This window comes from Terrapene carolina, unplaced genomic scaffold, assembly GCF_002925995.2.
Source record: "Terrapene carolina triunguis isolate 2854851 unplaced genomic scaffold, T_m_triunguis-2.0 Scaffold89, whole genome shotgun sequence".
NCBI lineage: Eukaryota > Metazoa > Chordata > Testudines > Emydidae > Terrapene > Terrapene triunguis.
Genome location: NW_020664440.1, coordinates 792,004 through 808,087, shown reverse-complemented (window position 1 = coordinate 808,087; position 16,084 = coordinate 792,004). Strand labels below are relative to the sequence as shown.

The 16,084-nt window shown below is 42.6% G+C and overlaps 1 protein-coding gene across 1 annotated transcript in view; it reads left to right on the top strand.

Moving 5' to 3' along the window:
• The window catches only part of CUNH3orf67 (chromosome unknown C3orf67 homolog), a 179,919-nt gene that overhangs the window by 115,604 nt on the left and 48,231 nt on the right, over positions 1–16,084 (top strand). Inside the window, exon 13 of the mRNA XM_029911205.1 lies at positions 7,785–7,846. Coding sequence (XP_029767065.1) covers positions 7,785–7,846 — 62 coding nt within the window. The remainder of the gene's footprint in view (positions 1–7,784; positions 7,847–16,084) is intronic.

Genomic DNA, 16,084 nt, shown 5'->3' with positions numbered 1-16,084 from the left:
ACAATCAGGACCTTAATAAAAATTATATTTATGTGCAAACCACAGAAAAGCTACAGTGTACCTGCATCCATCTTCCATTAGTACACATCAGCAGGGTTCATCTGCACAATGTATAGGAATCAAATTAGAACTAATCTGTACATTATACTTTATAAAATTAAGGACAATCTGAAAAATTGTCCCTAGCCATGGTTAACCTTGAGAGATTACTTCATTTCTAGGTAGTCTCCTTCTGTTGATTTAAAGCATTAACATCTTTTCCTCTCTATTAAATTGATAATGTTTTTTGCAAATCATATTCCCCCATTAAGTCTATTCTTATTTTTCCACAAAAATTATCAACAGCTCTTCCCCAAAAGGTAAGCCTTTTTGTTCTAAATGCTGGGTAATTTTATATAACCTCTTTGTCCCTTGATGTAATCTATAGCAACAGCACCACCAGAAGGCATATTTTATATCCTTTCATTTTTGGAATACACTTTATTTTCTATAAAGTGGTATAGCATATAAGTATGTTACCTAGTAAATGTATGTAATAGTTTACTTGTAACATGATTTTTGTGACTTTAAATTTTCCATCATTTTGCATGTTTTAGTCTGATTTTCAGCTTCATTTAAAAGATGCCCACCTATTTTTGGCTTTAATGAGGTTCAAAAAAAAACCCTTCTGAACTGCAAAGGTATATAGATCATATTGCTAAGCTGCAGTTAAAACAAATGAACAGATGTTCTTATACAACTATAAAATTGATCTACTAAAAACTGAATTTTATGGCTAATGATAGTTTTCCAAGAACTGAAATGTAATATCTATGCTGTCAAAAGAAATTGTTGAAATATAAGTTGTTTAGCAGCTGTTCTAAACTGTGACAGCCCTAAAGGAATAAAATAGCTTTAGGTACTGTACATTATGCAGCATAGCTGTCAGATGTAGATATTTTTTCAAACATTGAATTTTACCTTGAAGGTGATTGGTAAGGGTTTATAAAATGTGAAAAATTAAAAATTGCTTAGATTCCAAATCAGTAATAGAATATTTATGTAGAATTAAAAAATATAAGTATTTTGAAAATGAAAATATTGTACATTGCATCCTGCTTGACCTTTTCAGAGAGATGAAATACACATAAAGGTGTTGCACAATCCTGTGGAATATTTGCGGCTGTACACTTCATCCTCCTATTCCAAAAAGTCAAAATGTCTGTATCTGGCCTGCCTCCACCCAGAAATAGGCCTTGCTGGCAGGATACCCCATTTCTCAGACAGTTGGTGCCAGTCAATTTTAGACAGCAGTGCAGCATTCGCTGTCTAGAGATCCTCCACATCCCCTTTGTCATTCTGTCTCCAACCTTGGGAGTTGACAAGTACTCAGCCAGATTGAAGAAGCTTTCTTATCTCCTAGAAATAGCAGCAGTCGAGCTTGTCTCTCACAACAAAAGATGCTCAGGGCTCTACTCCGTATTCTTCGTCGTAACAAAAAAAATCCGGGGAGGGGGTCTTGGCCATCTGATTTCTCAAAAGCCAGAAAAGGTTGATGAAGATGAAATTCAGGATGGAGACTGACTTGCACTATCATATATATGTCCCCAGCAGATATTGATGTACCTAGCAGAAGCTTATCTGGATGAGAAGTGCTATATTAGAGCCGCTGCTTATCATCTGTGTATTCAGATCCAACCCAATAATCATCCATTTTTTGGCTAACCAATTAAAATTGACACTATCACTACATAACCATGCATCTGTTCTCCACTCGCTAGCCTGTTCACAAAGGTATTGGTAGTGATGATTGCTATTCTTAAATGACACACTTACCACAGCATCTCCAGGGGCCTCTCAAGGTCTCTAGGCACTCAAGTTCATAATAAATTTAAAGCAAAGCTTCCTCATTCCCTCTGAGGTCTGTTCGCCTAGGAGTTGAGTTACAAGAAAAGCTAGTGTTCTCAACTCAAGAAGGGTTCGGCAAGATGCAGACCCTGATCTCTAAGGTGTCACGGAATTGAGTATCATTAATCCATCTTTATCATAGTTACAGGGCTAGCTGGTCTCTCTGACTGCACCCCCTCTCCAATGCTAGGTCTCTTGTTCTTACCTGTGTCAGGACAGAATCTCACAATCCTTCCATTCTTAGGGCATGTCTACACTGCACACTCCGTACGGCAGTGTGTAACGTAAATACACTCCATGCCCCCCTAGCACTGATAGAAATAGAAGTGTAGATGGTGAGGCACTGCTTTGGCAAGTACAGTAAAGACACACCTAGGCTCTAAAGCAGTCGTTGTCAACCTGTTGCTTATGGGCCGCTTGTGGCCCAATCAGCACACAGCTGCGACCCATGTGACATCATCAGGGCCATAACTACGGCAGGTGCGGGAGGGGCACTTGCCTTGGGCGCAGAGCCAGCAGGGGTGCAAAAATGAGGCGGTGCAGGATTGGATCCAGTGTCAGTGCCCCCCCTTCCCAGGATCAGGGTGCTCAGTGCTCCCCACAGGATCCTGGGTTCAGTGACCCTGGCTGGAACAGGCTCCCCGGCACTAAGATCTCAGCAGCGGGCAGGCAGGGCAGGCTGCACAACTGAGATCTGTGCAGCAGAGGTAGAAGACCAGCGGGTGCAGGGAAGAGGGTGCAGGGGTCTAGGGCCACGGGGAGGGGGATGCCACTGGTATATGGAGAACAGACTCTAGGTCGGGGGACTGTTGGCTGGGGGCAGTCCCTGGATGGGGGGGTTGAGTGGTGGAGGGGGCAGTCCTTAGGGGACTGCGTGCTGAGGTAGGTGCTGGGAGGCAGTCCCTGGGTGGGGGACTGGATGTTGGAGGCAGAAGTCCCTGGGGGTGGGGGGCGTCATTCTGCCCTGGACAGGGCACCCTGTCTCTGCAGGGACACGTGTGCCAGCCCAGTGTTGGGGGGAGGGTCTGGATGCTGGCGGGACAGTCCCAGGAAGGTTGGGTGATTGAGGGCAGTCTGGGGAGGGGCTGAAGGGCAGGCCCTGAGTGGGGTTGGGTGCAGGGGGTGCAGTCTCTGGCTGGGGCGGGAGGCTCACATCAGTCAGGGCTCCCTATCTTTGGAGGCGGGCTCCAGGAGCTCAGCCCAACCATGCCGCCAGCAGCAGCGTGGAAGTGAGGGTGGCAATACACCACGCCATGCCACCCTTACAGTAAATTAATTAATTTTAACAGTTAATGTTTTGACTGACTTTGCTAATTTAAAATGCTCTTGATAGATATTTGGCAGTGTTGTAATGAAAGGTACAATATCGATTTGAATCGTATTGCTGTCATATAACAAGCACTAAACTTTTTTTTTTTTTTTTTTTTTTTTTTATTTACTCCTCTTTCCCGCTTTTTTTCTTTTTTCTTTTGGCACCAAAAAATTCTTACTGTGTTATAGGTGAAACTGCGTTATATCAAACTTGCTTTGATCTGCCAGAGTGTGCAGCCCGCCCCCCCGGAGCGCTGCTTTATCGCGTTATATCCGAATTTGAGTTATATCGGGTCGCGTTATATCAGGGTAGAGGTGTAGTATAGATATACAGTAGAACCTCAGCGTTATGAACACACACACAACTACACACCTCATTTGGAACTGGAGGTACACAATCAGGCAACAGCAGAGAGGGGGAAAAAAGCAAATACAGTACAGTACTGTGTTAAATGTAAACTACTAAAAAAATTAAGGGAAAGCAGCGTATTTCTTCTGCAAAGTAAAATGTCAAAGCTGTATGAAGTCTATGTTCAGTTGTAAACTTTTGAAAGAACCACCATAACGTTTTGTTCAGAGTTACGAATATTTGAGTTATGAACAACCTCCATTCCCGTGTTCATAACTCTGAGGCTCTACTGTATTGTGCATCCCACATAACACAGAGGGAGCTGCATATGCAGCCCACAATGGTAAATACGTTGAGCACCACTGCCTTAGAATATGTATCCTACATTGCTGTCTACACAACCAAGCAGTGCTTCCCTGTCTCCACGGTTATTTTTAGCAGTGTAGTGTCCCACTGCCGGCGTCTTTCCCTGCTGCAGGGAAAGGCTCTGGCAGCTCCCCACTGCTGGAGCCTTTCCCGCTGCCTCCCCTCTAGCAGAGCCTTTTACTGACGCATACATGTAGGTACATACAGTTTTCTTTTAACTGGGACCCAGGCACACTAACCTATGTAAGCCAACCACTTGTCACCCTGTAGAGCTGACATAGTTTCAGGAACCTCCATTTCCTCTCTTTGGGGATTAAATGGCCAGAGAATGAATATTCCCAGACAGCCATGTTCCTGAAAGCAAAGAAGTAAATGTTTGGCTAGGAAGAGAGTATTTTAGAAAAAGTATTGTATGTGTATTCATCAGGATGGGCAGAGATGGTGTCCCTAGCCTCTGTTTGCCAGAAGCTGGGAATGGGTGACGGGATGGATCACTTGATGATTCCCTGTTCTGTTCATTCCCTCTGAAGCACCTGGCTTTGGCCACTGTCAGAAAACAGGATACTGGGCTAGATGGACTTTTAGTCTGACCCAGTGTGGCCGTTCTTATGTTCTTAAGAATGTGGGAATTTTAAAAATGTTTTTGTGATCCACATACATACCTCAGTCTCCCTGTGGGCTTTGTACAGCCATACTTTGAGTGGAAAGAAAAGCAATGGGGTGTTTGAGCCACCTATGTGTCTGGATGGAAACCAGAATCATTAACAAGAACTGAATAGAACCTACACATGTGAATGATGGATTTGGGACTGATAGACAAAGGGATGGGGAAGAGCGAAGGTGGAGTTCATGGAAAGAGGGCCTGAAGAAGCCATGCTTCCCCAATATACACTCTGTCCTAAGCCCACTTTCCTGATGCTAGTCCAAAGACTTTCAGACATGCAATTGAACATGAGCTCCCAGTTCAACACTGTGGCAGAAAGGGCTCGTTTCAGAGTCATGGAGACTACAGGCCTGCTCTTGCAGAACAGCGTGGATCTCTGGGGTCCACTAAAGGGATATTCCCAGGAGACTGGTTGTAGGCCAGGGCATAGACTGACCCTGTGAATGCATGACAAGAGGCATTTAGGAATAATGCCTGAACTATAAGTGGAAACAGTTAAGTGACCACCATGAGACCTCTTTTCCTTCCTGCCCTGAATACCCCAGTTGGTCCCCTATGGAAAGACACTTCCTCAAAAATATTCATACTAATATACTAAGCCAGTGGCAGATGCAAATACTGATTCAGATACAGCACCTCTATATTTGTCACCTCAGCACTCCTAGACATTCTGGGCTTCCTCGTATGTGCCTGCAGCTGTTCCCAACAAGAGATGAAAAGGAAAATGATGATTCCATTTACACGGCTCAGTCACTCCCTTGATGGAAACAGGAAGCCCATCTGATGGTAGGATACTCCAGGCCAGATTTTAAAGATACTTAAGGACCTAGTGAGATTTTCAAAAGCACCTCAGCACGTAAACACGCATTGATTTCAATAAGTGCTAGATACCTAGATACTATGGAAAATTCCACTGGGGCACCTAAATACCTTTAAAAACCTGGCCCTCCCTCTGTAATCCATACCCCCAAAATATTCTGACCACAAATGCCTGCCTTTCAGGAGGGAAGCACACCTGGGCCACTCTAATAAACTACTTCCAAAACATCCCATTCCTAACAAAGAGTAGTCTGGTTGGCTCTTTGAGATTTCAGGGTCACTAGAAAGAGCATGTTAGGGTTTAATCAGACAACACTCTGACTGCATCCGAGGTGCCACAAGAAGTTCATCTCTAACTTCGGGACTCTTAGCCTCCATCATGGCGATACACAGAAAGGAGCCACTGAACACAAAAATACTCCCATCCTCTTCTCCTTAGTCTGTCTCTCTCCTCTGGCTCTTCCCCCTGACAGTACATGCATGCTCTAGTTTCTCTGGTCTTGAAAAAAACACACTTGACTCCACTTGCCTCTCTAATTAATGCCCCAGCTCTCTTCTCCATTTCATCTCTAAGATAATTTAACACACTGTCTACAATCGCAATCTCCTCCAATTCCATCCTAGACCCTGTCCTGGCTTTCAAAGTCTCTAATGACCTCTTCCTAGCCAGATCTCAGAATCAGTACTCCATCCTCATCCTCCTTGACCTGTCAGCCACCCTTGACATTGTTGACCACGCTCTTCTTGAAATCTTGTTCTCCCCTGGTTCTCCTCCTACCTCTCTAATCACTCCTTCAGCATGTCCTTTGGAAGATCCTCCCCTACCGCTTTCTGCAGGGTCTCCACAGGGCTCTGTCCTTGGTCCCCTTCTCTTCTTCTGCTACTCCTTATTTCTGGATAATCTCATCCACAAACACAAATTCAACTACCATCTCTAGGCTGGCGACTCACAGGTATACTTTTGTACTCCAGACCTGTCTCCTTCTGTACCAACTAAAATCTCAGGCTGTCTCTCTGTCATCTCCTCATGGATGTCGAGCGACAAGCTTAAGCCAAACAGGAATAAAACTGAGCTCTTAATCTTCCCTCTCCCGCCAAGCCTTCCCCAGTACTTCCATTCTCCGTCAAGACCACCACCCTGCCTGCCGCTCATTATTTCCTTGTGCTCCCCATTGGTCTGTCTGTATCCATGTGTTGTCTCTTGTCTTATACTTAGATTGTCAGCTCTTTGGGGTAGGGACTGTCTTTTTGTTCTATATTTGTACTGTACAGTGCCTAGCACAGTGGGGGTACTCGTCCATGATTAGGTGCTCCTAGGCACTATGGAGATGCAAATAATATATGATACATTATAAGATGTAAGCGGACAGACAACAGAAACTGATCTTTAAACCCAGACATATCCCAGCTGATATCTTAACTAGGTCATCCCAAGGCGGATATATTCCCATCCAGTGAAAATGTAAAACCCAGGCTATTCTTTACTGGAGAACCAGATCAAAGATCACTGGGAACAGATGTTATGATTCATAGATAGCCTGACTGGGTGCTCTGTGTTTTCCCTTCTCTCCTACTACCCTTTTTTGGGATGTTCACGATCACAGTTTGATCAGTGATATGAACATCACTCCCCAGGGACATCTGTTTGATCACATCTCTCTCCACTTCCAAAAATCATGGGAACACACTCATTTTGTTAATGTTGGTCCCTGTTTAAGACCCTATTCCTTTAATAAAGCTGCATGTTTGTTTTTAGTATTTCTCATTTCATTGTGTATTGACAATGTTTGTGTATGGTTATGTTTTAATTTATCTGTGTCATGCCCTGAGTGCTTTGAGTGGAGCTGGGGGCTTTGTAAATATAATGTTTATTCTTCTGTTACCTTGCACTGACAAAAATATATTCCTAAAATTTAGAGCTCTTGGATTTTTTTATATTAGTTTGTGAACATTCGTTTTTTATGTTAAATACACTGTTTCTTTTAACTAAAAATATGATCCACATTATATAACATTAAAACTGAGTAGGACACCGTCATGGAGATAAACATTGATAAACTAGAGTTAACAACATTTCATAGGATTTGCATCTACTTTGTGCAAGGTGATCAGATCTCATGTAAATGCTTATACTGTAACTCAATGTACAATGTATAGGCATATCAACCAAGAAAATCATCAATTTAAAATGTACTTTTACAAAATTGGAACCTGAATACCATTTTTGAAATTGGTATTTCAAACCTCAGTAATGAAGACCATAGAATTCTAATATATCAGATACTACAAATATATTGTTCGCAAAGGATTCTCTCTTATACCTCTAGATATATTGGAAAAATATTTGCACAGTTACCGTCTCACTACTGTTTTTTGTGTTTTCCACAGCCTGTCAATCAAGGTCATCACTATCAAAAAGAAATGAACCCACTTCCTCATTCCAATCCAAGGTAAGATTCTGTTTATGGGCCAGGCAGTGAGAATTCAGTTAGAATATTCTGGCTAGTAAATGTGTCTTTCTTTGATTTCATCTTAAATCGTTTTTTCAATTGTTACCTCTTCATAGCGTTTTCCCACCGCTCTTTTTCTTCAGAGTTCTGTAACATTGCAGTGTGACCACATTATCCCAGGGTGCAGGACAGAACTCCATTATATGTAATAGCCATCTGCACATAGTGTCATGCATGTAATGTAACCAATGTAGGCCCTGATCCTGTGAAGTGGTGCATGACACAGTAGGACTTTGTGTGCACATCACATTGCAGGACTGAGGCTTCAGTCATTTAGGGGTGTGGGTTGGTTTGCGTTGGGGAGGGCGGATTACATTCCGTATAGTCAAGGAGCCCCATTCTTCACAAATGATACATGATTTTAACATTATGGAATTAGACAGGGCCTTTAGTTACACAGCACTTTCAAGAGTAGAGTATTATGTAATAGTACTGGGGCATTTGCAGATTTAGTCTGTCTATAACGTATATAAACTATTCAAGTTTGAAGTTGTGTCTGTTCCCATTGTAGTCAGGACCAAAACTCCCCTTGGCTTCAATGGGACCTTTTGAAAGAGAGAGAGAGAGAGAGACTTGTCCACCATCAGAAACCTCTTAAACTACTTTATCTGTGAAATCTTACGATCCTTTTGTCACCCCACCTGTCAAGCCTCCATATTGAACTGTAGTTCAGACAGACAGCTGTGTCTCATTTTTCATCTGACCCCAGTGATGCTCTCTTTGCTTTTCCAATGCTTGGCCAAGACTGTTTTCAGATGAAAGCAAGTTGCATGAAGTTTAATCTATCTGTAGGTGATGCTGGTGAGGCAGGGAAAAGATCTTGAGGGTGTGATATATTATATTCCTCTATTACTGAGGCGGTCCGTTTGCCTTGTTTCAGGATGTTAACAATCTGGGGATGCTTCTGGTGTCCAGTTGTCAGTAGTAAAGCACCTTTTCCATTTCTATTCAGCTAAAACCTTGCCTTGTAGGTAACAATCAGTGAACCCCAGTTCCCGAGAGACGTCTCTCTGGAGTGTTCAGTCCTTCTCACTGGATGCTGTTATTAAGTTCACTGCCTCCAAAGAGATGGCGCCCACATTAGCTTGTTAGGTTAGCTGAAGATCCACACTTCACAGCAGCACTGAGAAAGTTTTGTAATAACACATGAATAAGTTTATTAACAAAGAACATAGGTTTAAGTGATTTCAAGTAAGAGTATGCTGTGTTGTTGTAGCCATGTCGGTCCCAGGGTATTAGAGACGAGGTGGGTGAGGCAATATCTTTTATTGGCCAGACCTGAAGAAAAGCTCTGTACGGCTCAAAAGCTTTTGTCTCTCACCAACAGAAGTTGGTCTAATAAAAGATACTATCTACCTTGTCTCTTCAGGTAAGAGTGAAAGAGATATGAAAGGTTACTAACAAAACATGCTTTTTAGTGACTAAAACTTAATGTCGGCAAGTTACAATCTTTGTCTAAGCGGGTCTCTCACCTATAGTCCATTCCCAGAGACGTCAACCCCCTTGGTTGAAGGATCCACCTTTCTCAGATTTCTAGAGCTCTGGCCTCTTGTGTCCTTTAGTGGCCAAAATGTTTTTTTGTTTCTACTTATAATTCCTAAAGTCCATTGTCTCTGTTTCAAGAGCCAGGAAGGCTTCCTAGGGGTATAGCTTCCATCCCTCTTGTGAATGCTAAGTGATCATCCCCCCCGCTTGCTAGTTTGATATCTGCGTTTACTGTATGTGTAAATGTACTTCCATTGTTTCTGGGCTTATCAGGCTCAATTTACATTGGAGACGCAGTCAAGCAGGCAAAACAACATTTCTGTGTCTAGGATAGGCTGGGTTTATGCATGCTTGACAAACACCTTTTACAAACATATTTGCAGCACACATCTATAATTCTTTATACTCTGCATGTATGCGGGGGGCGGGCAGGGATAGCTCAGTGGTTTGAGCATTGGCCTGCTAAACCCAGGATTATGAGTTCAATCCTTGAGGGGGCCATTTAGGGAAGTGGGGTGAAAATCTGTCTGGGGATTGGTCCTGCTTTGAGCAGGGGGTTGGACTAGATGACCTCCTGAGGTCCCGTCCAACCCCAATATTCTATGATGAGGTATTTGTAACCATTTGTTTCTCAGGCCTGGATTTCAGCACTGTCATCCATGCTTTTGTTACCCTAACGTGAAGTGCATGGGACTAGTCTTGAAGATCCCTCGAAAGCATCAGCTAGTGCACTTGGCAGCTATCTGCATTCTTGATGGTCTTTGTTCAGAGAGCATATTACAGCAGTTATTTGTTAGCAGGCCTGGCTTCCTCTTCTCTTTCATGTGTACATCAAGGTGTTGACTTTGGTCTACAAAGGCCATAGATAGCTTGGGACCTGCTTACCTATCCCAGCTCCCCAGATATAAATGCCAGGTAGCTAGTATGTGGGCATTCTGGGTGCAGGGCCCTTAATTCTGGAATTGATTTCTCTCTCTGGTCTGACAGTGCTCAAGTCTTCTATCTTTAGGGCATGGCTCATGGTCCACCTCTTTTTGCAGGCTTTTTCCCAAGGGAAGGGTGAGTAGTTCATTTGTTAAAAGTCATTGTTACAGTATATGAAATGTTGTGCATATGCTCAAACACTTTAGTGCCAGGTGCATTTTATATACTGAAAAACTTAATAAACTCCTTTATCATACACATAAGATAAACATTTTTAACATACCAGGTCAGGTTAATATGTTCAAGAAAGTTAGTTTGTGTTTTATATACAGATTCAAAGTCAAATTTTCTGGGCAAAAATTACTACCAGCTTTTGTACCGCTGTTTAATCTATCACACAGTAATCTTTAATTTTTTTACAAAATCATTTTTGACAAATGTGGGCAATCAAAATACCTGTAAAATACCTGACTTGCAATTGCCTCATAAATTCAGTATCCCTTCTGAGCTCCCAGAAAGGCATTATTGGGCTGTAAACATAGAAGACAAAATTTTGAGGTCAGCTTGCATCAGGATATAAAAACTGGAGAAGATGTATGTAATGCAGGAGTATTTTATAGCCTGTGACTGAAAAATCATGATTCACATTGTTACATTTTATTTGAAGATGGAAAACTTAGAAATGTTGTTCACCATGGAGGAAAGGGGGACAAGTAAATGAGAAGAGAGATAAAAGTGATGGTGATTCTAAAATGAGTGAGCTCCTGAACTATTCTTTAAAACCAGTTTTAACAAGCACTGTAAGAAAAAATGTGTATGTAATCTATGTAGAGGGGAGGCAAGTCAATTTACTTACCAGTCTTTTCAAATGAAAAATATAACACAGGCCTAACCCCAAAAATTGTTATAAATAAATACAGCGATTGGGTCTTCTGACAACCCGGGATCTTCTGCTGTCATGTAGGCTGAGCCTGGGTATTCTATTGACAATTAAATAAAGCATTTAGTTATACTGCATAACCAGTTGTTTCAGCATCCATGACAATGAGCACATACACAACTTCAAATAAGAGAAAAAAACTTGACAATTACTGCAGCTGTTAGGCTCACACGCTGTCGTTGGTTCAATGACATAACACACCTCACAAAGACGTTTGGCCTCTGATCTGCGATTGTTCCTTTACGATGTCTTCCCAGTCTCAATCTCACTGACTTCTGTAAAATTACAGGAAACCATATTGAGATCCAACCCACAGATTCAAACTGGGTTATCCCTGGCAGCTCTATCTGCTCCCTACAGAGTTGGCGGGGGAGGATGTGTGTGGATCTGACGGCTGCTCTGCGAGTCAGGACACAGGGCCATGCTTTGTGTCTCAGGGCTGGTCCACACTAAGCCCCCAGTTCGAACTAAGATACGCAGCTTCAGCTACGTGAATAACGTAGCTGAAGTCGAAGTATCTTAGTTCGAACTTAAAGGTACTTACCGCGGGTCCACACGCGGCAGGCAGGCTCCCCCGTCGACTCCGCCTACTCCTCTCACGGAGCAGGTTTACCGGCGTCGATGGCGAGCACTTCCAGGATCGATTTATCGCGTCTAGACAAGACGCGATAAATCGATCCCAGAAGATCGATTGCTTGCCGCCGAACCAGCGGGTAAGTATAGACGTACCCTCAATAACATACATATTCACACAAACACAAGCACCCGATTTACTTAATTCTAAGCTTGCTTCTTAGAACAACAAGACCAGGGCAGGAGCCTTTTAGGCTAGTAGCAAACTTCCCTATCCCTTTAACTATGACCCATTGCTATATTTAAAAATAAATACTTATTTTCCTTCTTGGGACTAAGGACTTTAGAGATACTTGAACATATAACTGCTGCAGACCAATAAGGTCCAACTAACCTGTAAAATTACAGGAAACTGTATTGAGATCCAACCCACAGATTCAGTATGGGTTATCCCTGGCAGTTCTCTCTTCTCCCAGCTGGGCTAGATCTGACTGGTGCTCAACATGACTGACAGTTTTGTATCCCTGACAGCACTCATTATTGATTGGCCAGGAGCTTCCAGCTTCTAACTAAAGGCAGGCGGATAGGGGGATGGGATGTGTCCACAAGCAGGCGTGTCTGCCCTTAAAGAAGTCTTCCACATCAGCTTCAGAACAGCTACTGAGCATGGTTAACAACTTGCACTCCCTCTAGTGTGCTGAAATAGCAACTCCTTTGGATCACTCTGTTGGGGAATGTTTCGGTATCAGCTCAGAGCAAGTAGAAACGGCCGCTGTGATTACAGCAGTAAGTTATTGGCTGAACACCATGAAATAAGAAAAAGAAAAGGGGGCTCCATCTGGAGAGTTGGGAACTATCTAAATCCTCCTAAGCAGGCAGTCGCTGTTGCAGAGAAGCAGGTAAAAGAATATTTGAAAAATGGATCTATGCTGTGTAGATTAGTGGATGTGAATGATATCCAACGTAACGGTATTGAGACAATCAGCACAAGCAGTTTCTTTTTGAATAGTCATGGACCACTGAGGAGGTACCAAATGACTGGGAAAAAGCGTGGGTGGTAATGTTATTCATAAAATACAGAGAGAGTGATCACGGCAGTTACTATCCAGTAAATTTAACTTCTATCCCTAACCAAGTTAAGGAACAGATATGAAAAGGAAACCTCTTAAAAGATAATGGCACTGAGCGCAATAAACAGAAAGGGCTAGAGCTAGACTCAATCGGCAGGGGTTCCACAGAGCCCAGGTCAGAAAGCCACCCTGGAATATCGGTACAGTCACACCAGACTGTGCTCCTCTGTGGGGTCCAGAACCTGCTAGCACAGTGAGCTTGGTTGGCTGGGAGGGCCAGGCCCACCCAGAGATATGCTGGATTCCAAGCCTGAGCCAGGCAGTTTCCATAAGTGGGACTCCTGTGACGTGCTGGCTGGATTTTAAAGTTGTTCTCCCACAGCTGAGCCCAAAGAGGAAGGCAGTGGCGTTGCTGCCACTACCCTCACCTAGGAGTGATATCTCCTTCGAGGGCAGAGGGCTGCAAATTGCCACCCACCTTGCATGCAGCTGGTACTGCTTCATCCTCCATCAGCTTCATGTGGCATGGAAGGTTTGAAAGTTTTATAAAAAGAAACGCTAAATGAAGAGAAATATTCTCTTCATTACAGCCTGCAGGGCTGTAAAACCTGGCACCGCTCTCAAGAAGGCATTGTGAGCCAAGCTGTAGGCACTGTATGGACAGACTTTTTGAAGTTTCTACAGACTCTTTCCAGAAAATCTGTTCTTTCCAAAAAAGAGCCGATTTTCTGTCATTTTTTTTATTAAACTTGAAAATGATTGCTATAAACACTGGCTCTGCCTGGGACTCACCAGTTGTCACAACATTGGCATGGTGGCATACCAGGCTCTTCCCAAGCCACCTACTGAAATTTATGCACTGAAGTTCAAACAGCTGGTTTCCCAAGTAACTGCATAAACAAGCTAAGATGGGACATAAATATTTCAGCCCTTAAACAGGGCTTCCTGTAATAAGAAACATATTTTATACCTCAGTAATCTCATACAAAAGATGCACAGCCAGATTTTCAGTCAGGCTTCAGCTGGGCTTGTGACTTTGCACCTGTCCAAAATAAATAAATAAATGTACCCACAATAAACTGTGGGTACAGATATTTGTAGTTAGATGTCTACCTGCTTTGGATTGTGGTCGCAGCATGAAAGACCAGGACTTAAAATCTGACCCATGCTGTATGAGAGAGTTCTCTGATTAGGGGGACCAGACAGCAAATGTGAAAAATCGGGACAGGGGGTGGGGAGTAATAGGAGCTTAGATAAGAAAACGACCCAAAAATCGGGACTGTCCCTATAAAATCGGGACATCTGTAGGTAAGGTGGCTGGTCCATATCAGTGAGTTATGGGTATCGCACCTTTAAAAAGCGTTTATGTGAAAAACCAGAGCAAAAACTAGAATGTTCGAGAGCCAGGAATTTAGGAGTGAGGATTCCGCTTCTCAAGCAAGGCACTGAGACTCTCTCAGATAACTACCACAGCTTTCACTCTGCCCCAGTATGGACCAGACAAGCACACTGACAGCTGAACACCTTAATCCCAATAAAACTGCAAGATTTAGGAAGTTTCCCAAAAGTCCCCAAAAGCCTAAACAGAATTGTCAGTCTCCCAAAGACCCTGCTTAGGCTGTTTGGGGAGAGCGGGGGAGCTGACAAACGTCCCTAGACTAGTTGGGATCTCCTGGACTTAATAAGGCTCCCATTGACTGGGAGTGATTTTGAAGGGCTCTTCCATGACCCTACTAAGACTTGGGGGTGGGGTAAGGGCTCTGACCGCTAAAGATCCCACCAAGTCCAGCAGAGTCCGCAGGAGGAATTGGAATGCCTTTTCGCTATGCTCCCACCTCCCCTCCCCTTTGCTTCACTGCTCTCCTTCCTGCTCCACGGCTCTTCCCACTCAAACTCCATGTTCTCCCCAGCCTGCCAATCCATCTTCCTGCAGACAGTTGCTATGGAAAGTATCTCTTTTGTAATTACTCTGTTGACTTTATAGTATTCAGTCCTACCCTCAGATATGTGGGGATAAAGGCACAGTAACTGATTGAGTAAAATAAGCAGCGGTTGCATTCAGTAGCACAGCACCCACAATCTGTTTCCTCTTTACTAGCATGTCTTGTGTTTATTTCGGCTTTGTTTGCTAACTGTTTACAAAAAAGAAAAAAATGAAAACTAACCAAGGTTCTAAAACCCTGAAGAACTTATAAAGTATTTACTAAAATACCTAACTGGAAATGGATGATGCTATCCAGGCCAGCATTTCATTTAGATTTCTATTTTATCTATAAAAAGTGTCATTGCTGTGCTATGGTTTAAATTCTTTATAGCTTTGCCACTTGTGGTTGTGATATAAACATCCTTCTATCTATAACTGGCTGATAAGGGCCTGCAGTCTTTGACAAATGATTAATAGCCACTGACCTCAGTTCACATTGGTTCAGTATAGGCTGACTGACGCAAGCTGTCTTGTCATCATAACCTACATGTATTACATTGGACTGATCAGGATGTCATCATTTTTCTTTCCTTTACAATCTCAAATATTTTTTTGCAACCAGTAAGCATGATGTTTTCTCTCTCTTTTGGTGAATGAATCTTTTCAAACAGAAACAGATAAAGTGTACAGACCAATAAATTACCAAACAGAGGTTACATTGTATATCAGCTTCAGTTGTTTAATGTTATAATAAAATCTCAATTGATATGAAATTTGTACCATCCAGAATTTTTTGTCTCAGTGACTTGCAAATCAGAACATTTTAAGAGATTAACAACTTCAAAAGATTAGAAAAAAGTTATGTGCTTCTTCCTGAACATAGCAGAACCAAAATCCTTAATTATTACTTAATCACAGCATGTGATTTTCTAATTTTTGTTATGTCTGTCTACAGTGGGTAAGGTAATGAATCATAAAAATGGATAAGCTGCTTTCTGAATTCATTTTTTAGCTTAGTTTCAACCTTGAGGCCCGGAGACTCAAATAAATGTATGATGTTGAAATCTTAACTAGAGAAACTTTTAAAAAGGAAACACACTTGCTCACTCTACCGTAAATGTATTCAGATTAGGGGGGCACTCCAGCTACCTGCAGACGAAGAACAAACTAGTGATTAAATCCCACAATAATGAAAATCAGGAGATCTAGTTCTTTCCCTGACTCTGCCAGACTTCTTGTGTGATTTTGGATAAATCACTTTA